The 27713-nt window shown below is 41.8% G+C and overlaps 1 protein-coding gene across 4 annotated transcripts; it reads right to left on the minus strand.

The window, feature by feature from the left end:
• ACOT9 (acyl-CoA thioesterase 9) lies at positions 1-26265 on the minus strand. 4 transcript variants are annotated; one of them, XM_068533752.1, is made up of 16 exons: positions 26070-26265; positions 21193-21290; positions 20025-20051; positions 19375-19420; positions 17354-17524; positions 17058-17095; positions 12950-13033; positions 12470-12573; positions 7625-7698; positions 2629-2696; positions 2048-2159; positions 1795-1885; positions 1531-1616; positions 1031-1118; positions 731-881; positions 1-307 (listed from the first exon to the last, which is right to left on the minus strand). In XM_068533752.1, exons 1-16 carry the CDS (start codon positions 26087-26089, stop codon positions 219-221), a joined length of 1347 nt encoding a protein of 448 aa, XP_068389853.1. In that variant the 5' UTR covers positions 26090-26265; the 3' UTR covers positions 1-218. The 4 variants fall into 4 exon arrangements, with proteins under 4 accessions (XP_068389853.1, XP_068389856.1, XP_068389854.1 ...); XM_068533755.1 differs by lacking the exon at positions 26070-26265 and adding an exon at positions 25278-25296; XM_068533753.1 differs by lacking the exon at positions 20025-20051.
• Positions 26266-27713: the final 1448 nt, after the last annotated feature.

The raw sequence follows: 27713 nt of genomic DNA on the forward strand, positions 1-27713 counted from the left end.
TTTAAACTGTCTTGAAAGTATTTATTATTCAATAATTCTTTCCCCCTCTGCCCCACCCAGCCATTCTCTCATTCTACTTTTCTGATCAACCTAAAAGCTGAATACATCCTTCTTCGCTATGGAGGATGAGAATAAACACTAAGAGCAATATACTTGCTCAGGCCTTCATCAGACACTGTGTCACTGTGGGGCACTGGCCTTCAACAAACGCGGTCTTCCTAGGGCTTGATGAGGTAGTCCTTTTGCAAGGTCACCGGTGCACTCATGGAGCTGAAATGCCGCTGCCCATCTAAATACAACATGGACTCTGGAACATAAGAGAGAGAGCTCTGGAGACACGTGCAGCACCTAAGAAAATCACTATACAAACACAAAACTACTTGGGAACACTGGGGCAGCAATGAAAATTCAAAACCGGCACCAGGCATGCGCTGCTGGGCCAGGGAGTGCCTCGACTCCGGCCCTTTGGCTGGACCGGTCCTGACCACCAGTGGCTGCCTGCAGCTGACACTGGCCCTTCAGACAACAGCCAGACAGGCAGAGCAGCAATGGCCACCTGAACGCCATGAGGCATCCCGGCCTTCAGGGCTGCAGAATCTCAAAAGCACAATCCCCTAAAGACATGCTCTAGGGCTGATGGGCATCAGAGTACTTCCTACAACAATTTAAAAGGAGAGAAATGTCTTTAAAAGTTCCCCTCGTTAGGGACAAGCAGTCATTTGCCACTTACCTCCATATGTTCTGGGGAAAACCAAGGGCACTTCTTTTTCCGACATGAACGTGAAATGAAAGACATTGGTGGTCATATGCTCTTTATCCTGTAGAGAGGCCACCTCACTGTGTACTCTGACTTGAATGTAATTTCCCTGAGTAAAGCAAACCTAAGCGATTATGGACACAATAGTTAGTTAATTGCATTAGGAAGGGGGAAGAAAGCAGTCATAAGAGAAACGGTGGCTTTAGAATATAAAAACCTCTCTTCTAGGCCCAAATAATAAAAATTGTATTTCATCTCTCATCGCACACCTACCTGCGAAGAAAGAAACAGCAATGATCCAACCTCAACAGGTTTCTGAAACATGATATCATCCACGGTGACTATAAATGGTCGGGAACCACTATTGGGAAAACACAGTACTTGGGGTCAACTGCAAAATTCAGATGATCTCTAGTTTTTTCCTGACAATCAGCTGAAGCAAACTTTAAATGATCAAAGAATAAACCTAGAGAAGGAGGGAATAACCATACCAGATGGTAAGAGATGACACTGTGACCAGATCAGTACCTAAATCATCTTTTCCCTTCTGCATATCATCACCCCTTTTTCTCAGCAGGCATTTAATGTACTAAGTGACAACATCAGAGCAAGAGCCTTCTAAAATGAAGATCAAACCCACCTGGTACCAGTGTGGCATTTATTTAAAAACACAATATATTCCCAAACACATCCAGATGGGTCCAAAATGTTTCACTGAGTGAGGCAGTATAAACGGCTTCTCAGGAGTTAAGACTACCTTAAACCCAACTCACCCGAAGTTACAAGCAGTAGCCCATCCAAGTTCATACGCTCTCCTCATAAGGAAACCACCAAAGATTCGATTGAAAATGTTCCGCTCCTATAGGGCATAAAATAAATATTAATAAATACAAGCCCTGTGACCATCCGAATCTGTAGAACAAAGGAATTCACAATGCCATAGAACAGAGGTCAGTTTGAAGGCGTGTCAACTCTTAAGATGAGTGTCATGAGTCCAAGTTATCCTGTTTAGAAGATTTTTCACTAAATTCCAATACCTGAGGGTGGCAAATATCCAAGCTCTTCAGTTTTGAATTCTCCATCCACATTGCATTAGGAGGCAAAACTCGACTTCGAAAACTTATAGTCCTGTACAAATGGAGATTGAGTAAACCCTGTCAATGCCATGGTTTTGCTGCTGAAAAGTAAAATATTTGCAAACAACGCCCAATATGTTCAAGCAAGTGTAGCTCTGGAGAAGGCCAAGGTTTAGATGCTTTCCCAACCAGGAATCTCACCATCCTAACTTACTTTGGATCCAGCGTGTTAAGAAACATCTCATGTATGGTTGTCCTCTCCTCAGCAGTGGGAGCCATTTTCAGTAATGACATGGAGCTGAAGGCGACCCTTGTCCCCTTGTTCACTGGAACAGGAGACAATAAGGAGCTATGATCAGGAGGGCCACACTACAGCACTGGGTTGCTGACCGGGGCTGCCTCGGACCCTATAAACACAGTATTTCCAGATTTCGAAAAGCCCACTGGAAATTGCACATCTACCCCAGAGAAGGCTGCTGAGGCTACATAACACTTCCAGTGATTTTTTGCTTTCAGATGGAAATCATGTCTGCTCAGTGTGAGACCACTTATAATCACCTTGACCTACAGCCCCAACCAGCAGTTATCTCATTAAGATACATTTCCCATTTCATTAAATGTGAGAAAACAAATTACTTCACTTAATATTGTATCATCAATAAAAACCGTTCAAAGTATGGACTCTGTGGACACTTTATTGGTATGAGGAGTCCATGCATACTCTTAAATAATCTCCTCTGTAGTACAGTTAATGTGCTTTTTAAATTGTATCTTATTATGAACAAATTAATATACATTCTCCTTGTCTAAAGAGCTCTTCTTCCTCTGGGCTTTCAAGGGTGAGTGGATTAACAAATGCCGGCCTAAAGAGAAGAAAAGAAAAGAAAAATTTTAAGACATGCCATTACCTAATAAAAACTGAAGGTGTTCATTTTGGGTAACACTTACTGACTGCTTCACATAAGAACTCTGAACAATTAGGGGAGTCTTCTGGTTACAGACTTATCTACACACTAGAAAGTTCACGTTGTAAAAGGATATGGCCACTTGCCAAAATGTTTCACCTGATTCTAATTACGAGGAAACAGTCAAATATAGGTTGTAGAACATTCTGTAAGACAACCAGCCTGGACTCTTCAAAAATGTCAATGCCTTCCCAAGGCAATCTACAGATTCAATTCAATCCCTATCAAACTACCAATGGCATTTTTCACAAAACTAGAACAAAAAATTCTTAAACTTGTATGGAAACACAAAAGATCCCAAATAGCCAAAGCAATCTTGAGAAAGAAAAACGGAGCTGGAGGAATCAGGCTCCCTGACTTCAGACTATACTACAAAACTAGTCATCAAAACAGTATGGTACTGGCACAAAAACAGAAATATAGATCAATGGAACAGGATAGAAGGCCCAAAAATAAACCCATGCACCTATGGTCAATTAATCTATCACAAAGGAGGCAAAGAATATACATGGAGAAAAGACAGTCTCTTCAATAAGTGGTGCTGGGAAAACTGCACTGCTACATGTAAAAAAATGAAATTAGAACATTCTCTAACACCATACACAAAAATAAACTCAAAGTGGATTAAAGACCTAAATGTAAGACCAAATACTATAAAACTCCTAGAGGAAAACATAGGCAGGATACTCTTTGACATAACTCACAGCAATATCTTTTTGGATCTGTCTCCTAGAGTAATGGAAATAAACACAAAAATAAACAAATGGGACCTAATTAAACTTAAAAGCTTTTGCACAGCAAGGGAAACCATAAACAAAATGAAAAGATAACCCTCAGAATGGGAGAAAATATTTGCAAATGATGCAACTGACAAGGCATTAATCTCCAAAATATACAAACAGCTCATACAACTCAATATCAAAAAAACAAACAACCCGATAAAAAATGGGCAGAAGATCTAAATAGACATTTTTCCAAAGAAGACATACAGATGGCCAAAAGGCACATGAAAAGCTGCTCCACATCACTAATTATTAGAGAAATGCAAATCAAAACTACAATGAGATATCACCTCACACCAGTCAGAATGGCCATCATCAAAAAGTCTACAAATAATAAATGCTGGAGGGACTTCCCTGGTGGTCCAGTGGGTAAGACTCCGAGCTTCCAATGCAGGGGGCCCAGGTTCGATCCCTGGTCGGGGAACTAGAGCCCGCATGCATGCCACAACTAAGAAGTCCGCATGCCACAACTAAAGATCACGCATGTCGCAACTAAGACCTGGTGCAGCCAAGATAAGTAAATAATAAATAAATAAATATTTTAAAATAATAATAATAATAAATGCTGGAGAGGGTGTGGAGAAAAGGGAACCCTCCTACACTGTTGGTGGAAATGTAAATTGGTACAGCCACTATGGAAAACAGTATGGGAGTTCCTTAAAAAACTAAAAACAGAGCTACCATATCATCCAGCAATTCCACTACTCGGCATATATCTGGAGAAAACCATAATTTGAAAAGATACATGCACCCCAATGTTCACTGCAGCACTATTTACAATAACCAAGACATGGAAGCAACCTAAGAGTCCATCGACAGATGAATGGATAACGAAGATGTGGTATATATACAAAATGGAATATTATTCAGCCATAAAAAAGAAGGAAATAATGCCATTTGCAGCAACATAGATGCAACTAGAGATTATCATACTAAGTAAAGTAAGCCAGACAGAGAAAGACAAACATCATATGATATCGCTTATATGTGGTATCTAAAAAAAAATGATACAAATGAACTTATTTACAAAACAGAAATAGACTCACAGACATAGAATACAAACTTCTGGTTACCACAGGGGAAATTGGGGGGGGGGGGATAAACTGGGAGTTTGGGATTAAAATATACACGCTGCTATATATAAAATAAATAACCAACGAGGACCTACTGTATAACACAAGGAACTATACTCAATATTTTGTAATAACTTATATGGGAAAAGAATCTGAAAAAGAATATAGGTACAGATATAGATACAGATATAGATATGTAACTGAATCACTTTGCTGTACACCTGAAACTAACACAACATTGTAAATCAACTATACTTCAACAAAAAATTGTAAAAAGTCAACGTCTTAAAAGACAGAAAGTGGCAGGGGGATTATTTTAAGGGGAATTATTTAAAGAAACATGATTACCGCATATAATATATGGTCCTTAATCAGACGCTGACTCAGGGGAAAAGGTTATAAAGAATATTTTAGGGACAATTGGCAAAGTTTGAATATGAATCATATATTAGATAATATAATTGTATCACCGTTAAATGTCTTGGATATAATAAAGGCACTGAGGTTATGTAGGAGAATGGCCTTATTCTTAGGAGATACATGCTGAATTAGGGTAAAGTAGTCTCAAACTTACTTTGAAACAATTCCAGGGGAAAAAGTATATATGTTTGTATTTATTGAGAAAGGACAAGAGTAAGGCAAATGTGGTAAAATGTTAATTCGAGAATTTAGGTGAAGGGCATGTGGGTGCTCATTGCATTATTCTTTCTACATTTCTGTAGATGTGAAATTTTCCAAAATAAAACACTGAGAAAGGGATAATACTTCACTGTGGTAGAATCCAAAGGTTGGATGAAAGAAAAACGGAAACAAAAGTACAGAAATGGCAGCTTGGAAAATTAGAATGCATCAGCTGGGAGAGAAGCTTTAAGTAATGCCCTCAGTGCTGGAAAAGGAGCCCCAGGGCAGCCCCTAGGAGCGGCAGGTCAGCTGGAGCTGGTGAGAGGAGCTAGAGAAGATGGGTGGATTCTTTGCTCGGATCAGAGTCACCAAGGGGTTTTTTGATCTTAACTCGGGTTTCCAAGTCAGCTTTCCATGCAGCAGAAGAGATTTCTCATTGCAGACTCCTAACCCAAGTTTCTAAAACAAATTAGACTTCCCATAGGCCTTTAGACTCCGTCCTGTACAAACAGCAATCCTGTAATGTTCCCCCCCACCCTACTCCCACACACATAATTAAACAGTTTTTCCCAGTCTGAATGCCTTGGGTGTAACTGGCATTAGGGAACCAAGAATCCAATGTAAGAGAAAAAAGATAAAGTGTTAAAGTCTGTACAGTTAAACTGGACTTGGAAATGACAGTATAAATTTATGAGGTTTTTTGTTTGCTTTTTAACATACATCCAAGCCCTGTCTACTGAAAAGGCCTAGAAACATGACAAACTGGTAACAACGTATAGTTCTAGTACCCAGATTTTGGTGTCTAAATACCAGTTTCCCACTAAAAGGAACCTGAGGACTCCTTGGAAAAATGGCTGATTCCAGCCCTGGGACAGAAAATGTACAGGATGAGTCCAAGACATCTCATTGTACCAGAGAGCAGGAAGTTATCAAAGACTAACTAGGAAATGTCAAAATAGCTTATCACAGCAGCCAGCTTAAAGGAGTTCCCACTGACTAAAGATGTTCACTCCGAGAAACAGGAAGAACAATGGCTGCAATTTATTAAAACATATTTACTATATTAAAATCCATGAACTGACAATGATACTTTTTTAAAAAGCAAAATAGTAGAAAAACTATGTCATCACTAGCTAGTAAATGGGTAAATAAAAGCAAGAATGAAACACTGATCCTAACTTTCCTTTACAAACCAAATTGCCCTAGTTGATAAGGGAAAACTCTTCTTTACAGATCTCCAGCTAATGAATACAGAAAGTAATGATAGAATTTGAGAATCATTTTACATCCCCTAATGAAAATGATAAAAGCAATGATCAGCAAAGGACATTAAAAGTACTGGAGGAAGACTGATGGGAAACTAGCTATTCATAAGATTGGATACATTGGATACACCTTGTACACCTGTAGATTATTGCTGATCATAAGAGGATAAACTGAACTACACAAGGCAAAAATTAAAGTGTGTCGCTACTTGAACCCACACACTAATCTCAGCATTACTATGAGTGGGACAATCTATACCTCCTGACATGATACAATATGAGATACAGAGACGTCATCACCTACGAAGTGCTCTCACCAAATACGCTGAACTCGAATCTAATCAAGGTTTAGACCTAACTTCAATTTACAGAAAATACTAGGGATAGTGAAACAAGTTAAAAAAAAAAAAAATACCACGAGGAAGCAATGAGACAAATCCAGAAAGTGGGACACTGTATAGCACGATCAATCTGGGCTTTCAACCAGTTAATGATATGAAAGGATAAGGGGACAGTGGGGACACACAACCATTCCGGATTAAAACAGACTGAAGAGACTGCACAATTCTATGAATATACTAAAAGCCATTAAATTGTACACTTTCAATGGGTGAATTGTATGGGATGTGAATTATATCTCAATAAAGCTGTTAAAAAAAACAGACTTAAGAGACGTACAAATCAAATGTAATATGTGGACCTTGTTTGGATCCTGATTTGAATAAGTCGTTAAAGATATTTGGGAAAAAGTGAATATGAACTATTAGGCTATATTAAGGACTTACTATTATTTTTGTTAGGTGTGCTAATGGTAATGTGGTTATTTAAGGAAATAGCCTCATTTTTAAAGCAGTGCCCTACACTGAAGTATTTAGAGGTGAAATGTCATTATGTCTGGGATTTGCTTTAAAATATTATAAAGAAAATAATATACTTTAAAAAAAAACAGAAGAAGCAAATATGGCAAAATTTTAAAACTCTTAAGTCTAGGTGATGGTATCATAGAAATTTATTAAAGTCTTCTCTTCAATTTATGTATCTTTGATATTTTTCAGAATAAAGAATTAGGAAAAAAACGCAATTACCCTTTGTTTTCAGAATCACGAGCCACCATTACAAATGTCGCATCCAAAACAGGGGAAAATTCATTGTCGTGTAACTAGAGAACAAAGGAAAGAAAATGCAGATGTAAGAAATGCATTTACTGGGAAGACCTACTACAATCCTAACTGACATCACAGCCTTCGGGAAAGGCTGAAATGAGCAAAAGAGGACGAGTGCTTTCATCAACCACCATCTGCTGAGATGCCAGGCACACAACTGGGCTCTAGGGGGGAAAAGGCAGCAAGAGCAAAGAGTCTGTGGTCTAGCGGAGGAGAGAGACACCCAAAAACCCAAACAGTGCACAGTGCGAGAAGTGCTGGGATGGGCAGAAACTATGGGCCTTGGAGCTGTGAGTGACTGGGACCCAAGGGCCAGGGTCACGGGGGACCTCGTGCATCACCATCATTTAAGTGTCCCGCGTCTTGCAGAACGCTGGCTTTCTCCAGGCCTACCTGTCCTCCCAAAGGCACACACAGCCAGGCGGACCTCCCATCGCTCTCCCAGACATTTGTATTTTCAGGGAACTTGAGTGTGCCAACTACCAGGATGTGTTTGTTTCCTTAGCCTGGCACAGGGGCTTCCAAGAAGGGGTAAGATCAATGAGAATTCTGTGGATTAAGCTAAATATTTACAATGCAGAGGCCATTGAGATTTTAAGGTATTTTTTTTTCCCCTAGAAGTCTGTACTTCCAGGAGAGTCATATCATCAAGTCATATCATAACCTGAGGGTACAGTTGGTTCCATCCTCAACAAGCCCACCACTAGTCCTCAACACCACTACCTGTTCAGGCCGTTATGAGCCTTCCCCCTCAAATTTCGGAAGAGTCTCACCAACCTTACTATGCCCCTGTCCTGTTCAAACCTTGCAAGAGGTCCTCCTTTACCCCAGCATCTGGTCTACGCCTGCTGGCATTCTATGCAAAGCCTCTACCACGGAGCCCAGATTCCACTCTAGTTGTTCACCAAACACTCCCGGCATGCCTGCACTCCTTTCTCTAGCCACAGCTAACAACTTGGAGGTTCTGAAATGTCCCATTTTGTCACCTGACCGCCTCCCCTCCACGCCTCTGCCAGATGCCTTCCTCAGGGCCACATTCCTCAAGATGCTCCTCCCCTCCCCGGCCCCAGCCCTACTCCCCAGGCAGAGTTCATCACTCCCTCCTTTGTTTGCCACCTAAGTGGAAACAAAGTCCTCTCTTGACAGCGGTTCTCAACATAAGTGAGGAAGATGTCACCCCCCGGAAGGCATCTGGAAATGTGCAGCGCTGGTGATGGTTGTCACATGAGCTGGGGGACATCACTAGCGCAGCGAGGGGTAACCAAAGAGCTAAACAGCTCACAAGGCAGGGGACGGTCCTGCAGAACAAAGAATTTTCTCACATACAATGCCAATAGTGTCCCTGTTGAGAAACAGTGCGTAATAATTTACTATATCATAATCATTTACTTATGTGTCTGTCTCCCTACTGCACCGAGAGCTCCTTGAGGACAAAGACCATTTTTATTCTCATTTGTTTCCCGGCAATTGACACAAAGACTGGCAGATAGCAGATACCAGATCAATGGCTGCCAACTGCCAGCGAATGAACTGAGGCAGCTAACTATTGAGCACTACTAGAGTGTGAACTCCAAGAGAATGGAACTTTCTGTTTTGCTCACTGCTGTACACCGAGCACAGACGGGGCACTCCATAAATCACTGCTAAGTCAACGTTAAATGAACGCCGTCAGGAAGTGGGCGAGGTGACTCACACCCGGATCCTGTTGTTGAGGCGCACAGAGTCGAGTGGAAGAGAAAAGACGTTCATACGCAGCTCTGCAGGGCAGAGGACAGCAGGTACCAGGAGAGAAGGTCAGAGGGAAGGAGGCGTGGGGAAGGAACAGGTACTATGAGCTGAAAAGATCAGGGAAGGCTTCGAGTATGAAGTGACCCAGAAGCACAGGTGGAATATGGATATGCAGAGCCAGAGCCCAAGGAATCCCGGCAAAGGGAAAAGTGTGCGCGAGGATGCTCATCCGCTCACCTACTGCTCACGTTCCAGTGTATTACAATGAACATCCACTAGTGCTGAGCATCGGGGATGCAAGGTGAACAACTCTCTACTCAGGACACTCAAGGTCTCCAGCTGTGCGCTCCAAGAAGGTGTGTGAACGGTAAGTTGGAGGGAATACAGCTGCAAAGGTAGGTTGGTGCTAGTTTATGGAGCACCTTAGATCCTAACTAGTCAAAGCAATTTAGACTTTGATCCACAGATAATGGTCATGGAAGGGTTTTGAGAAGGGAAGAGATGTGATTGAAGATCGGCTTTGGAAGATCTAGCCGGAAGAAATGTGTAAAATTAACAGAGAGAGAGCAGACTACAGGCAGGCAGAGTAATTAAAAGATAGCTAAGATACTCACACAAGAGGCAGTGAGGGCTTGAATGAAACACAGAGGCCAAGGGGAAGGGGAAGAAAGGACTCTGGTGAGTAGCTGTGGGTGATGAATTCACAAGACTTGGCAAAAGGCTGCACGGGAAAGGGAAAAAAAATTAAAGCTTTCACAAAGGTTTGGAGCTTGGAGAAATGGGAGGGTGGCAAAGGGGAAACCGGAGGAGGGTCAGGATCGGAAAGGAAGCTGATGCACTCAGTTTGGAACACACTGGACTTGAGGTAGCGAGAGCACACTCGGAAGAGAGATCTAACAGGAACCCCAAAAGGCAGGTCTGACTGTCAAGCCTAGAACAGATCTGGGACCACCTCCATAGTAATGATGATAAAGTTATATAATTGGCAACATTTGATTAGCGGTTACTGTGATAACAAAACAGCATCTCAGAGAAGGCAAGAAATTTGCCCACAGTCACATGGCTAATAAGCAGCAGAGCTGGGATTTGAACTTACATTTCAGCCAAACCAGAGGCAGGGTACCTATTGCCACGCTCCCTCTCTGGAATAAAGGATCACTCAAGCCGTGAGTTATTAATCAAAATGGCCAATGAGAAATGCAAATTTAAAACAAAAGTCTGTACTTCTCTGACACTGATTTTCATTGGCTCTCTCTTCCCAATAATTCCTGTATCTCTTTTTCAACCTATTTGTCCAAGATTCCCTAGAAAGCAGGTCTTATGCCAGGAATCCACCGTGCATCAACCATGAAGATTAAAAAAGGGTGCGAACAAATCAGAGCAACAACTTTACAATATTTGCTTTAAAAGCAGTATTACCGTCAGTTACAGCAACATGGAAGTTAAAAAATTCAACTGTTTACATACAGCACCAAATAAAAAACTACTTACCTATTTTGACAAATAATTTTAAATACTACAGAGCAACCTTCAGACTTTTTCCAAAACGTGAAATGCTTCATAATTCCATAACAGAAAAAAATGTATCTGAATGACAGATCCACTGAATACCCTGACATAACTGAATAAGTCACTCTTAAGTAAGTTTTCACAATGAAATCTTGAACATACTCTGAATTATTTGATTTCTGTACTATTATCCTCTTTGAGGTACTTTTTCTTGACAAATTTCTTCATTTCTTTATAATAGCTATTCTGAGCTTTGCTCATTAGAGAGGCTGTTCCTAACTGCTGTAGTAATCTCAGTGACTGTTATGGGTTGAACTGTGTCCCCCAACAAGATATGTTGACGTCCTAACCCTCAGTACCTGTGCACATTACTTTATTTGGACATAGGGTTGCTGCAGATGTAATCAGGTAAGATGAGGTCACACTGGAGTAGGTGGGCCCTTAATCCAGTATCACTGATGTCCTTATAAGAAGAGAAGAGGACTCCCCTGGTGGCGCAGTGGTTAAGAATCCGCCTGCCAATGCAGGGGACACGGGTTCGATTCCTGGTCCGGGAAGATCCCACATGCCGCGGAGCAACTAAGCCCGTGCGCCACAACTACTGAGCCTGCGCTCTAGAGCTCGCAAGCCACAGCTACTGAGCCCGTGTGCTGCAACTACTGAGCCCACGCACCACAACTACTGAAGCCCGCGCACTCTAGGGGCCCGCGTGCCATATCTACTGAGCCCACATGCTGCAACTATTGAAGCCCGCACGCCTAGAGCCCGTGCTCTGCAACAAGAGAAGCCACCACAATGAGAAGCCCACGCACTGCAACGAAGAGTAGCCCCCTGCTCGCCCCAACTAGAGAAAGCCCACGTGCAGCAACAAAGACCAAACGCGGCCGATAAATAAATAAATAAATAAATAAATAAAAGAAGAGAAGAGACACACACACACAAGAGAAAAATGCTATGTGATGAAGAAGGAAGAGAATGAAGTGTTACAACTACAAGCCAAGGAATGCCAAAGGGCCAGCAAACCACTAGAAGCTAGGAAGAAAGCATGGAAGGCTTCTCCCCTACAGGTTTTAGAGAGAGCATGGTCCTACTGAGACCTTGATTTTGGATTTCTAGCCTCCCAATTGTTAAGACAATTAATTTCTGTTGTTTTAAGCCACATGGTTTGTGGTACTTTGCTACAGCAGCCCTAGGAAACTAACAGTCACCAATTCCATTCATGCTTAACAGAACTCAAACTGTAGGGAAATTCTCTGGGGCAGAACTAGAAACAAGTACCTTAACATGGAGCTGTATATGATTTCAAAGTAATAAATAGTAAGCATAAACACCAAATTACGTGTCAGTCTTTGTCCAGGAGGAGGATATTAATAACACACCATCTGTATGACATGAACTTGAATTGTTTTTCTATAAATGGGTGAACTATATATCTGTCTATGGATAGACAGGTGAATAAGATTTTCTTTCACTGACACTAACTAGCTGGTTGTATTGGAACAAGGGGGCAGTCTTCGGGCGCAGACACACCTGGAACATATGCATCTTCACTTCCATGGACGTCTTCCCAACCCAACTAACATGGCCACTGAACTTGATGTCCTGTTCTGGGCTTAAGCATTTCTTACACATATCTACAAAACAGAAAAATCAACCTGAGCCCAAACCATACTCCAAATGTTCTGTACTGTAAATGGATAATTTCATTTGAAATTTTGGCAAATTCCACGATATTTCTTTTTTGTCTTCAAAACTAAAATAATTTTTCAAAAATAATTTTTGAAAAATTAGACAATGCAAAGAATATAAAAAATAAAACTGGAATCATGCAAAACTCTTCTACCCAAAGATAATTATAATAAATATCTTGGTATATTGCAATCTAGACATTTTCATATGCACATATATACATAAAAATTCCCCCATAAAAGGAAAACATTTCCTCTAATCTCAATAATATTTTGTAATTACTAACAATTCTAAGTATGTCTAGAAAATAATATCACTTACCAATCCTGTCCACCAGGGCTGTAACTATCGATAAAGGAGACATCTTAGCTGAATGAATTTTGTTGTGCATGTAGCAAATAAGAACTGTAGGAAAATAGAAGAGAACCAAATAAAGGAAAAGCAAAAATTATTTTTTAACATTCGCAATTTACTCCCTGAAATCCATAAAAAGTCTTGTCTGGTTTTGAAGACCTAATCCTCCATATTCCACTATGGTCTTTTCCTAGAACCAAACACTTTTTTATACATTGAAGAGATCTGGGAATCCTCTACTCTGACTGTCTGTTCAATTTTAGATTTGGTGAGGAAACTGAAGCCCAAAGCCCAGGCCCGCCAGGTGGCTTATTACTACTCAACAGAGGCACGGTGCCTAAATCAGAAAAAGACCCCAGCACATGAGTCTGACAGCATCAGACATCTTCAAAAAAGAGAAACAAATCACAAGGGCTCAGCTACCTGTTTTCCTCTTGACTCTTTCCTAATCATGAAGCTATTATTTGGCTCAGAGTTCTCCCTCCTTCCCTACATCACCCTCAGCTCCTACACCACCCTGTGGTTATCTGTGTACTTTCCATATTTTAACAAGCATTTAAAGGTGCGAAGCATGGTTCTATGTACCTTACAAATATCAACTCATTTAAAATTGTACTGTACTTCTTTAGTGGTCTCCCTGCTTGCCCTATGATTCATTCAAATTTGTATCATCGGGACTTCCCTGGTGGCGCAGTGGTTAAGCATCCGCCTGCCAATGCAGGGGACACGGGTTCGAGCCCTGGTCTGGGAAGATCCCACATGCCATGGAGCAACTAAGCCCGTGCGCCACAACTACTGAGCCTGCGCTCTAGAGCCTGTGAGCCACAACTACTGAGCCTGCGTGCCACAACTACTGAAGCCCACACGCCTAGAGCCCATGCTCCTCAACAAAGACAAGCCACCCCAATGGGAAGCCCACACACCTCAACAAAGAGTAGCCCCTGCTCGCCGCAACTAGAGGAAGCCCGTGCGCAGCAACGAAGACCCAACGCAGCCAAAAAAAAAAAGAATAAATAAATTTATTAAGAACAAATTTTTTATCATCAACCCTCAGGACAGGGTCTGTGCTCAATAATTATTTGTTGAGTAACAATAAACCCTTTCATCCATGCACCTGCTGAAGGATGTACTGGGGAGATGAGGGGCAAAAGGCAAGAAACTCCATTCAAAAAACTTGTGGTACCCAGAAAAGAAATCCTAAGTGTTTGACCTTCCACAGCATTAGTGGAAATGAAGACAAGAGAAAAGATGCAAGAGCTAAGAAGAAGGCAGGCTTGACAAGACTTGAATTAACTCAGGTTTCTAACTTGCATGAGTGAAGATGGTGTACCATTCACTGAGAAAGAGAATACAGCACAGGGAGAGCAGAATGGACTGTTTTCAACATGTTGAATTTGAGAAGTCCATGGCACATCCAAATGAGGATGGCCAGTAGGCAGGAGGACAAACTGGTCTGCAACTCACAAAGCAGGCCAGGAAATGTAGCTTCTTAAGTATTCCACATACTGAGAGCAACTGAAGCACTGGGATTGAAGATTATTTATAGAGAAAGTGCAGATCCCAACAACAAAAAGGGCAGAAGACAAAACCCTGAAGATAAGTGACATTTAAAGGATCAACAGAGAAAGAGGAATCCACAAAGGAGACTGGGAAGTAGCAGCCTGAGAGGCAGGAGGAAATGTCACCAAAGCCCAAGGGTGAGTTTGACATCATTAGGAGCTTCAAAGGCGTCAGGTAAACCCTGAGAAGCACCCACGAGATCACACAGTAAGGGGGACAGTGGAGAGTCTGGCACAATCAGCTCAATGACACGGAGGAGCAGAAGCCAGAACACAAAGTTAGCTCTACAGTGAGAGAGAAAGAAAACTGGAGAGTGTTATAAGGGAAGGAGATTTTACCTATTTTTCATTGTAAGATGCAAGAGCCTTGAATATGTTTAGAAGTTAAGGGAAAAGCGAGGTTGAGAAAAGGCTTGAGATATGAGGGACATATCTTCAGGGTACGTGATAAGGCAAGTTCCTTGAAGAAATGGAAGGAATAGAATCAAGTGAACAGGTGAAAGGCCCTGGCCATCAACAGGAGGTGATGAAGAAAAACAGGGTAGTGGCAGGGGAGTGTGTATATTTAGGGACACCTAAGTAAACCAAAGTCAAGTGTGTGTGTGTGTGTGTGTGTGTGTGTCTGTGTGAGTCTGTGTGTGTGTGTGATTTTTTTTAAAAGGCCAATAAGAATTTTAAAGCAGGTTTATTTAATCTGAAGAAAAACGTAGCTAGCCGTAAGCCTAACAATGGATTTGTGTCTCTATTTTAAAGATTATTAGAGCCTTTTTTTAAACCCTTTCCCAACAGTTCAGTCCAAAAGCCATGACGTAGGAGCAAGCAAGATAGATAGCCCAGAGTCGGGTGCTAAAGCCCAAGAGGGGTCAGGAAGACATGCAGGGAGGCAATGAGCGAGATGGCCCAGCACGCCGCAGCCCGAGCACAACGACGAGGGGGACCTGGGATGGAGCAGAATCCCACTGAGGTGAGGGGAGCGTCCATGAGGGTTTCGGGGTGGCGGCAATATGAAATTGGCTACATACAGGGGAACTGATCAAATAAGTAAATGTACTACAGATAATGGAGCCAGCTGGAGAAGGGAATTACAAATGAGAAAAGGGAGGAATTAAGAATGAACCTGTGGTTGAATCAGAATTGGAACTATCAGTATGAACCCAGGGTTCCTATAGATAGACAGACAGACAGACAGACAGGTAGGTAGACAGATAAGGAGGGAGAGACAGGGAGGGAGGAAGGAAAGGAGGGAGGGAGAGAGGGAGGGAGGAAGGAAGGAATACACATACAGGCAGGCATGTATAGATGTAAATGTACATGTACGTGCATATGTTCCCCAGCTCATCCACTGAAAGCACAGAGGAATAGTGATACCCCAGCAACAATGACAACTCCCAGCACCCAGATCTTGGTTTCTAAATATCATTCTCATTAAAAAGAATCAGGGCTCCTCAGAGATTTGGCTGATTCCAGGACTAGGGCAGGGAAAGTACAAATGAGCCTAGAAATCTTCCGCCAGAAAGTGAGGAAGTGCTCAAAGAATGATGGGGACACAGCCAAAAAAATTCCACAGAAGCCAGCAAGAAGAATGAAGGGCAGTCCTGGGACAAGTTGAGCATCAAAACAGATGATAGAAATATATTATAATCCATTCAGTAAAATAGGAATCCCTGAGTCCATACTGATTTTAAAGTAATTGATAAAAGTCTAATGAAGAATGGGATATTTACAAGGTCTCAAAGTACCTCCCTACAAGGTACTTATTAATTACAGAGGGGAAAAGAGTAACTTTACAGCAAAGAAGCCTGGAAGACACCACCTTCATCAAGGAATCAAAGTTAACATCACAGTAATGGGACAAATTAGAATTATGCACTACCTGCTAAGATGCAATAAAAACACAGCATCCCTTCTGTGGACACTCCTGCCAAAGATGCCTGTCCCAAATCTAACTTTGGGGAAGCATCAAACATACCCGAATTGAGAGAAATTCCACAAAAGAACTGGCCCATAACCTTCAAAAGTATCAAGGTCATTAAAGTCAGGGAAAGACTGAGGAACTATCCCTGACACAACAACTAAATGCAACATGTGATTCAGAACTGGATCCAGAACTGGATCCTTCTGCTATAAAGGACCTCTGGCCAAAGTTGAATGGGGTCTGAGGATTAGACTGTCTAAATACCAGTGTTAAGTTATTGATTTTGAGGGTTATATTGTGGTTATGAAGGAGAATGTCCTTGTTTGTAGGAAATACACGTGAAAATATTTGGGGGTGATGTGCATCGTGTCAGCAACATACTCTCACATGATTCAGGGGAGAACAACTCCTTGTACTCTGCAACTTTTCGGTAAATTTACTTAAATAATTATGACAATTCAGAAGTAGTAGATGCCCTTCTTTTTCTGCTCGTTTAGAATATCTCCATCTGTGCAAGTTAAAGAATAAAAAGACCCTTTCCAGCCAGAGGATTCAATGTATTACTGTAAGTACCAGTTCAAAAATACTAAAATATCAGTACCTCCTAAGCTGTCAAGATCCTCAAGAATCCTGCCAAACCTGTGAAATAAAGAAAACTGTGATGAAATGAAAATCATAATGATCACCCTTTAAAAAAAATAACACTATGGGGTGATAAATATCTACTAAAATTGATTATGGTGATGGTAGCACAACTCTCTAAATATACGAAAAACCAGAGGATCACACACTTTAAATAAGTGAACAGTATGATGTGTGAATTATATCTCAAAGTTGTAATAAAGAAAGGAAATAAAATAAAAACAAATGACACAAACAGAAATAGTGCCGTGTTACCTTACAGTGTTTTGAACAGTCAAATATTTCTCTCGTAATTCAGGCTGACTGCCCAAAGGTAAGAGAACTTCAATGTAACTGTCTTTCATTCTCCTAGGTGGCAGTCCTTTCTGTGACGTAGCCAAAAAACTATGAAGTAATTTTCTTTCCTCCATTGCTTTCACGTGGTCTCTGAGAAGAAAGGACACAAGCTTCATAAAACATAGGACAGTGCTATCCCCCAACTCCAGTGACATACAGGTCAGTCAGACACCATCAAAAGAGGAAAGAGCAGGTCTGGACCTACCTCATCTCCTTTTCCTTCCCTCCCTTCCTACCTGCCACTTGGTGAAATCAAAAATTTCTCAGGCTAGTAGATAAGAAAAATACACTTATAAGTGATACAGATATATCCAAATGAACTATATATTCACCCTCATCAAAAAGTGTATTCAAAGAATAGAATCTTCGAAATGAAATTAAAAATACAGAAATGGACATAATAGAGTGTAAATATATGTACGTATATATATATATCTACGCTAAAGAACAACATAGCCACTGAACTCCATATTCCCGTTTCTCACCTTGACAAGTCTCGTATTCTCTGTGCCCCAGCTCTCTCTCTCTCTGCCTTCAATTTCAGGAAAGAGAGACAGAGGAGGAAAAATGGAGTATATCCAAAAGAAGTTTGGAAGGCAGAGCAAAAGGTAAAGAGGAAGAGAACATGAAAAGGAGACAGAAAGGGAAGAAAAAGAAGAGACGATTAAGGTGGAAGAAAAGAGAGAGACAAGGGGATAGGGAACTAAAATGTTGACAATATCACTAATTAAGCTGTCTTTCTAAGCTTTACTTATGAAGTATTATTGCCAGAAAAGTGTAGCCTACAAAAATATAGGGAGGAAACTGATGAACAAGTTAAATGGCACCAGGTAAATCCAGAATGTGGAACATTCAACAAGACACATGGCTTGGCCTCTTTAAAATCAAGCTCATGAGGAAAAAAAAAAGGAGGGAGGGATAACTATTATCCTAGATTAGGGGAGACTAAAGAGTCATAACCACGAAATGCAATATGCAATTGTTTACCGGATCTTGATTTTTTTAAAAAAGCTATAAAAGATATGTGGGGAACAATTGAGGAATTCCGGATATGGGTAAATAATATGCTATTAGGGAATTACTGCCAATTTCATTATGTAAGAGAATATCTTATTTGTTGGAGATGCACGACTGCTGATTTTGTTACATAGGAAAATATATTTATTTATTAGAGATGTATGGGAATATAACTGGAGCTGAAGTGTCATGATACCTTTATAGTTTAGCCAGTATATGTATATTGGCAAATCTGGAAAAATGTTCATAAGTATCCAATTCAGATAGTGGGAACAAAGGTATTCATTTCTTCTACTTTTCAGAAAATTGAAATTTTTCATATAAAGAGATAAAAAGAAGTCATTAGATAATTTTTATACCAAATAGATTACTGTTATTGTGCTTTTTCTTTTTATCTCATTTTAGCCTCAAAATTCTATGCACCAAGAGGGATATTATCCTATTTTACAGCAGGGAAATACTAAGAGAAAGATTGTATGGGAGGCCTGGTTAATTGTGATCTGACAAGAAGCAGTAAAGGAGTCAGGGTGCATGAAATAGAAAAACCAGGAAACTTGGGTTCAAGTCCCAAACCTGGTACTCAATCACTCAATGTCTGAGTTTCAATCTCATCATGTGCAAAAAAGGAATAGGAACATATGTCATAAGCACGTCACAAGTTTCACTGAGAATCAGTGAGGTAATACTCCTGAATACACTTTGAAAAATGCAGAGTACGTGTAAATTACATGATTTTATGACAACAAAGCATCAACTGATGAGTATGTTGGAATGTTGATCTTCTCCCCCAAGTAAAAAAAACTCTCAACCCATTTCTGAACAAAGGGTTCCCCCCATTCCTACAGTGGGACCATCAACTGAGCCTAAACACAGCCTAGCACACCGCTTAGGGATAGAAGAACGAATAAACACAGAGCACGTACCTCCAGTTTGTGGATGCTCCTACTATCTCCCGCAACTTATCTCGAACTGAAACAAAAATAAAGAGGTCATTCCATGAAACAAAGAAAGTGAGAAATGGATTATGGCAACGAGCTCAAGAACTACGAAAAGCGATTCATGCACTCAAAAGCTTCAAAGATCCATGAATTTCCATTTAATGCCACAAAACAAACAGCTCAGGGAAGGGATCAGGCCTTTGCTTCCCGAAAACTTGAAACAACTATTGTCTCCTTAGTGCAGAAAAGAATATCCTTGTGTCAATCACTGGGATTTATATAAATAAGCAAAAAAGGATAACTCCAATTATTCATCTGCTGGGGCTGTATCAGTGTTGGCAGGAGTCCCTTTATGATGGAGATATTATGAACAGAATCCCTGCCTATCTTCTTATAGGCAGTGGGACTAAGACTAATATCAAAATTTGAATCTCACTCTAATTGATTTCTCATATATTTATACTACCCTAAATGTTAGAAAAGTTGAGGCAAGAAAAATGAAGCAAAAAAGGCAAGGCAAAAAAAAGCAGTTTAAGTTTAGTTAATGCCCATTGCCCAAAAGTGCAAGAATGAATTAGTGCGAAAAAAAATTTAAGCACTTATAAAAAAAAATTGATACTAATTACCACACACACCATGATTCACATGTATTGGTGAACATGCTATATGGATAAAGGGGAAATAAATTAGATAAGCAGTAGTAAGTCAATACTAAAAAATAAATCTATAGGATTTTAAATAATGTTTTGAGTTCATGTGTTTTTTTCTAGCATTTTAAAATACATATTCTGGTTACAGAAAATTAACTATAGCAATCCTTGGTCCTTCAACAACTAAATACTTGATCAAAACCAAATATGGTTAGATGAACATACATCTTAATTTTCATGAAAAAGTGGTTGATTTTTCTATCAATTGTTATACGGAAGTCCCTGGTGGTCCAGTGGTTAGGACTTGGCACTTTCACTGCCAGGGCCAGGGTTCAATCCCTGGTCAAGGAGCTAAGATCCTGCAAGCCACGGCCAAAGGAAAAAAAAAAAAACCCACAATTGTTATATACCATAAATTAGGTGCAAACTCTAATTACAATGAAATCATAGAGTAGTACTGCACCAAAAATATCCATTAGTAAATTAGTCTTATTTCTGATTTTTTTTCCTCCTGAGCTCCTTGAATAAAAGAATGGACAGAAAGTATCCCAAGTAGTACACAGACTACTGATGCTCAGTGACATAAAATGATTATTACTAGTTTATAATCAGTGTAAGAAGAAAGGCAGGTGTTGAGGGCCAAGAAACAAAGCAGAATTTTAAATTATATATATACATATATATTTATTTGGATCCTTTAAACAAGTCCCAGTTTTCATTATAATGAATATTCCTACATTGACAAAGACATCCATAGTTTGCGTATGGATTAGTTACTGAAATTAACTTCAATTAACAGGGTCCCTCTAACAAAACTACGGACTAGGAGCGTTTAGTTGGTACAACTGAAGGGCCTGTCTCTTGCTTATGCATTAGATCTCTTTTTTCCATGCCTTCCACTTCAGTACCTACACAAAGGAAGCAGAAATCATTTAACTAAAAGAGCTCAGTCCCCAAGGCTCCCAGGAACCAAAGCTCAAGTACTGTATGTGATTTCTACCCAAAGCTATCCTGGTCATTTTCTAAGTGAGAAGTTTATGAAAGATCTACCTTTAGTATGCCTCATTTGCCCTAAACTGTCTATCTACATGCTTCGTAAATAAAACAGGGTTTTCCCCCCACATAGGCCTAAAAGGTAAACACCCATGCTTGCCTTCATGAATGTGGAAGACTCTCTGTTTCTCGGGATTCTGAGATCCTTGAGTCAGTCCTCTGCTGGGAGCAAGCAGCCCTTTGCTCAGGGTACAAAGCCTACAAAACAAGATGAAACACGCTTCGAGAAGGTTCCATGACTTCTTCCCTGGCAACCCCAAAGACCTGTGCCTCCTCCGGAGCACTCAGCCATCCCACACCCTTAGTAAATACTGTCTTATAGGGTCTGTACATGTTTCTCAAGCGTATGTATATTTGCACATGAGGCTACTCCGTAAATCATCTCTCCAATAAGAGTAAACATTTCTTGAGAGCAGAGACCAATTAGGTAATGATCTACAAAATAAATAAAAGATATCAACCAGGTTTAATGGATTTATTCTTATTAGCTTCAGAAACCCAGAATCAATTTGGTAAACAGCTGAGTAAACTAATTATGAACATTTATTTCGTTGTCATACCATACTTCCTCAATAAATAAGCTAAACCCAATTATAAGTCAATCAACTTTGAAAACAGAATTAACCCTTTCCAGGGTTACTCAAAGAGAGTATTTATTGGACCTAGGCAGAAATTTCCTACTCCCCAATGGAATAAAGTCAAAGCTATTTACCCCAACGCGCCGAAACTGTTCTCCCAAAATAAGTTGTTTAACTTGATTTTGGCTCACTATTGCTTAACTGTTGACTCCTAACCACACACTATCCTATCAGGGATAACACACGTATAGTATCAGGGACTGACAAACTGATCTGTTGAGAGCACAGTGGAAGAAGGCAAGGCATTGAAAAGGTAGAGAACCCCAGATACTCTTACTCATTCTAGCTCAAGTGACTAGTAAATTCTTACTACCTAATGCCAGGTCCAATGATGACTAACCTATTTTTAAAAAGCATACTTTAAATTTTCTTTAGAGCCCAAATTTATTATAGATTTCTCTTCTGAATTACAGCATTCAGGAAGAGTCTCTGAGTAAAAATATTTGGTAAAATCTACAAGTAGTTTTGATACTTGTCCTACTAGAACAAATCCTGGTCCTTTCACCAAGTCAACTACTCTAACTGCAAAGAACACAAAAATAGCAGCACATGCTCACTGGCTAATTCAACTCCTTAGCCAGCCACTCATCACACTGGCCCTGATACAATCCCTGCTGGTTCACTAAGACTGGAATACTTCCTAAAGCATTTGGGGTTTTGGTTTTGTGTTTATTCTCCAGTCACACAGCTAACAAGCCTCTATCTTACATAGTTGTGGTTTATTTTTTCACAATAAATTTTCCATTTATGTACTTTTATATGTGAATTAATATTTCAGTCTTCTTGTTCTTGACCTTCTAATTTGCATTTTCTCAGAACATGAGTTAAACTTTTTTCTTTTTCACTATTTCATTTTATGTATTTTCTGTAGGTTCAAATCCCTCACTGAAGGAAACAAGAGCATGTGGTCCTTCCTTCTGCCATCTCAGAAACTATCGTTCTGCAACTGAATATATCAGGTTTTAAAAAGCACACTGGAAAAAGCTAAAATCTTCCATTGCTACTGTTAGCTGAAAGAGCAGAAAAATAATGCCCTCGATACATTAATTAGCAATAATAATAGTTGCAGTAGATGATCTCAATATAAGAAATGAGATCTGACTCTGAATGGCTAAATATTGTGAATACTCATCACAAACTAACAGAAGCTGTAAAACTGATCTCACATATTTGGGTAAATACACATATATACAAGCATTTCTGTTTTGTTCCTTAAGAAGCAGCATTTTCTGAAAAGTGATGAAAATCATCCCATCCTGCCTGAGTGAAAAGCAGTGTAGTATACAGAGGTTAAGAGCCTGACCATGGGGACTCCCCTGGTGGCACAGTGGTTAAGAATCCGCCTGCCAATGCAGGGGACGCGGGTTTGAGCCCTGGTCCGGGAAGATCCCAACACAACGAAGAGTAGCCCCCTCTCACAGCAACTAAAGAAAGCCTGTGTGCAGCAACGAAGACCCAACGCAGCCAAAAAAAAATACTTAAAAAAAAAAAACTCTATTCCAGAAAGGCATGCTTCTCCAAAGTCTCCCCTAAAAGTCAAAAATGACCAGAAATTTGGAAATAAGCCAGGCACTATAATGGACCATCTCTGAATGGAGACTCAAACGGAGATAGTAAAGAGGGAGTTGATGAATACAGAGAAACACTTGGGCCAAATTATTTGGAAAACTGTGGTCCTGCAGCCCTGTTGGTTGCATACTGCCATAATAAATTTGAAAACATATCCCTGTAACACAGCAAAGGCCTAATGTGAGTGCTTTTTCTAAAATCATTGATTAGGGCTTCTCTGGTGGCACAGTGGTTGGGAATCCACCTGCCAATGCAGGGGACACGGGTTCGAGCCCTGGTCCGGGAAGATCCCATATGCCACGGAGCAGCTAAGCCTGTGCGCCACAACTACTGAGCCTGTGCTCTAGAGCCCGCATGCCTCAACTACTAAAGCCCATAAGCCACAACTACTGAGCCCGTGAGCCACAACTACTGGAGCCCGTGAGCCACAACTACTGAAGCCCGCGCGCCTAGAGCCGGTGCTCCGCAACAAGAGAAGCCACTGCAATGAGAAGCCCACGCACCGCAACGAAGAGTAGCCCCTGCTCGCCGCAACTAGAGAAAACCCACGCACAGCAACGAAGACCCAATGTGCCAAAAATAAATAAATAAATATATAAATTTATTAAAAATATATATATTTAAAAACAATAAAATCGTTGATTATACTAATCATATACTGGTATAATAAATTTCTATTCTCTTGTGAACATTTGGCTTATTGTAACTTTTCACTACAATTTGATATAATCCCTACTGATAATCAGATGAAACCTGTGGACCCTCATGCCCAGTAGTTGTTGGGGGGGAATACATTTTTATTGATACAGAAAATGGTATATACTATTTCAGATGGTTCACAGACCACTCCCTTTTGACACCCCCATGGGCCCCTAGATTTAAAAACTGTGATTCAGACCAACCTTCTGAAAAAACTGAGGCCCAAAGGAATTAGATGACTTTTCCCCTGCCTGTCAACTGGCACACTGGATAGAGCCCAGTTCTTCTAATCCCTCCCCACCTCATACACACCATACACGTAAGGAAACTGCTCTTTTCACAGTCTCAGGCTACTTCCCTTTATATATGCAACACTGAGGTGGAGGGAGCAGGAGAATGGTTCAATCACTGCTTAACACCTCAGTACCTCAGGGTTAATGGCTTATTCCCTGATAAGCCCTCAGGAGTTTCACCTACAGCAAATCCTCTAGGCCTTTAGAAGAAACTGTCAAGAGGCCTCTACAGTCAGGCCCTAGGACTCCATGATTCAACCTTTCCAATAAAAGGAGACCAAGGAGCCCAACCTCTCCATGGCTAGCCAAGTGAGTCACAAAAGTCGCATGAAGGTGTGATCGTAAGTGTCTTAGCTGTTCTGGGTTCCAAGCTTAGGGTGGGTGTCCGGGAAGAGTTTTCAGTACAAAAACAGGCAATGCCACTCATATGCCCTCCACTCTGGGGAAATGCCTCAATTTAGAGACTAAACAAATTCAGATGACTCTTTTGTGAGTTGCGGGAAAAAAGAAGTACAAAGATTGCCCACCAGTCAAATAACCTAATCATGTCAGACAGTCTGTATTCATTTATGTACTCTTTCTCTCACTAGACACTAATGGAATACCTGCTTAAGGTTCAACAGGACTCAAAGGAAATGAGCCACAGGTTTATAAGGAGTTCAGGGCAAAGACAGAGGACTTCCAAGGAAGGTTTCCTCGGAGAAGACACATGAACAAAACCCTGGAGCTTGTAGAAGGCCTGTCACATCATGTCCAATGCAAGCTAAATCCAACTGTGGCTCTTCTTGTAATGACCTTCAACCCATCTTCAAACAGTATAACAAAGTAAATAAGAGAATGAGAGAGACAGAGAGACGCAGAGAACCTTTTTCAACTGAGGGCAAGGTCCACAGGGACAATGAGAGAGATCCAGGGCCCCCAAGAGAACTGCTGGGGATCACTGTCACTCGGAACCACTGTGGGCCACACCAGGGGGGCTGGCATACCTATAGCGGGATGAATTCAGAAGCTGCAACAGGGGTGAGCCCCCTGGGACCCAACCAGGCAGAAAGAACTTGGAACAGCTGGAGTGCTCCGGTGAAGGGGGTTGGGGGAGAGCCAGACATGCCCTGGAGTCTAAAGCCCTACGCCTTAACTGGACAAGCTGGGATGATGACTTACCCAAAAAGGCATCCTCCTTGTCAAAGGGGCCCAATCAAAGCCACTCCCCCGCCTAGCCTTACAGGCCTTGCTGCTCGGTAAAAGTAAAGTGCAATCAGCACCAGGGGCCCTGGTCACACAGTCCTGAGGTCCTGAAAGCCCAAAAGGCGCCCTGCAATCTCTACCCACATTACAACACACTTAAGTCAGAGTCCAAGTCAGTCAAGCACTCAACCTTTAAAACGCTCTGCAAAGGAGGGCAGAGGGCCGGAAAAGGAACGTGCAACCCTAAGTACTAGCTTTCCGACAAGGGGCTAACTCCAAACCACCCCCCTGATGAGCAAAGAGATAGGAATTTCAGGGAACGCCCAACTTCCTCCCTTAAAGGGCCGCTTCGCTTTTAACATCAAACTCCGGGCCAGAACACGCGAAGGTGGGGGGCGCGGGGCCCCACCCTAGGCCGGCGGGGTCGCGGTAGGCGGCCGCCCTTCCCTACCCGGCCCTATTTTCTGTCCAAAAGCCCCGGCACTAGTTTCGCCCTCCGCGGCCCGCTCCTTCCGCCCGGGCCAGCTAGCGGCGCGGAGGGCGGGCATGGGCGCCCCCCGGCCCGCGCCCCGCCAGGCCCCCCGGCTACCTACCGCAGCGCCGCCCGCCTCATGGCGCTTGCCCGCCGCCGCACACGTGACCACAGACCCGGGACCCGCGCGCCGGTCGGCGGAGGGAAGTTGGGGCAATGGAAGGCGGGAGAGGGATCGCGGGCGCCGGACTAGACCTTGCTCCGCAGGACCGCACCCTTGCAGCGCGGCCGCGGGCGGGGGCGGGGCCTCGTTGCCCGGGGGCGGGGTCGCGCTGCGCATGAAGGCCCACTCTTTGGCGAGAAGCTGGAGTTAGTCTCTCTCCTCCATTGTTGATTAAATGCATCAGGCGGCACCGCTGGGGTGTGACTAGAGGCTAGGTGCAGCCGCATCCTTGGAGCTTGTCTCCGTTATCCCGCTTCGCTGAAGGCTGCGCGACCTTCACCCCCAAGCCCTGGCTCCCGGTCGGCCCTTAGCTGCACGTTGGAATCTTCTGGGCAGCTTTCCAAAATACCGATGCCTGGGCCCCACCCTATGGAGATTCTGAATTAAGGGTGCAGCCTGGTCTTCAGGATGTCTAAAGGCGCCCCAGGTGATGCTAACGTAAGCAAAGGTTAAAAACCTTTACCCGAAGGGGAAAAAATTGTTCCTCTCCTAATTTCGGTCTGCCCCCTAGTGTTTGACAGTTGGAGATCTTGGCCCGCCCAGAGATTCAAGGCCAAAAAGTTAAGATGATTTTTACCCTAGAATCTGATTTTCCATTTCATTCAACGAATTCTTATTCAGCTGTTTGCAGTGCGCAAGACGCTGTAGATTCTGGAGATGCAACAAAACAGACAAAACTCCCTGCCCTTAGGGGGCTTACGTTATAGGGAAGGAAAACAAGTCAGCAAGCAAGTTAGCAAATTATATCGTTTCAAACGTGATAAAGCGGTCTAAGGAGGAAATAAAATAAGGTAATGAGGGGGGATCTTTCCAGAATACATGCCCGTCTTGCTTTGTCCTTGAAGATGGTAATTTCCTAAAAGGCAGGGTTGATATCGTATGCTTTTTCTGATACCCCATGCTTACTAAAAATTTGTCTATTTTAATTAAGCTGGCTTTTTTTTTAAATCACTTTATGAATTACAAATGGAGCACGGTCTTTGGCTTTCTCTTTCCTCTCCACCTAACTTTCCCTGCTTTTATCAGTCCCACATCCAGAAGACTCTCCTTTTGGCCTGCAGGGATCTCACCTTCCTTTTTATTCATGTTGTCCATACCTTTTCAGTGACGGTTTTGTTTTGTTTTGTGGCAGCTGTACTGAAACCGAGCAGGACCCTACAGGGCCTTCCCAGGTACAGATTCCCCCCTCCCCCACCATATCTCCTGCCTCTCGTTTATAGAAAAGCTTTAGCCTCCTAGGCCTTCCCCAAGTTCTATGAAGCAAATTTAATCAGAGAAGTGAGAAGATACAGAAACAAAGGAAAAACAGTCAAGCAAGACAAAATAATAATAATTTAGCCATAAAGCAAAGTCAAGGACCTTTAGCGCCTCCTCAAGAGCTATAGATAATATCCTGAGCTATAGATAATATAGATAATATCCTGAGCCACATCCTTGTGGGAGAAGTTTACTGCATGCTGCCCACAAGCACATAGACCCTAGACCAGCTGGAACCAGAAGGTTGATGACGTTTAACTCCCAAAATACCACCCTGTTACCTCA

Source organism: Eschrichtius robustus, chromosome X (genome assembly GCF_028021215.1).
Source record: "Eschrichtius robustus isolate mEscRob2 chromosome X, mEscRob2.pri, whole genome shotgun sequence".
NCBI classification, from domain to species: domain Eukaryota; kingdom Metazoa; phylum Chordata; class Mammalia; order Artiodactyla; family Eschrichtiidae; genus Eschrichtius; species Eschrichtius robustus.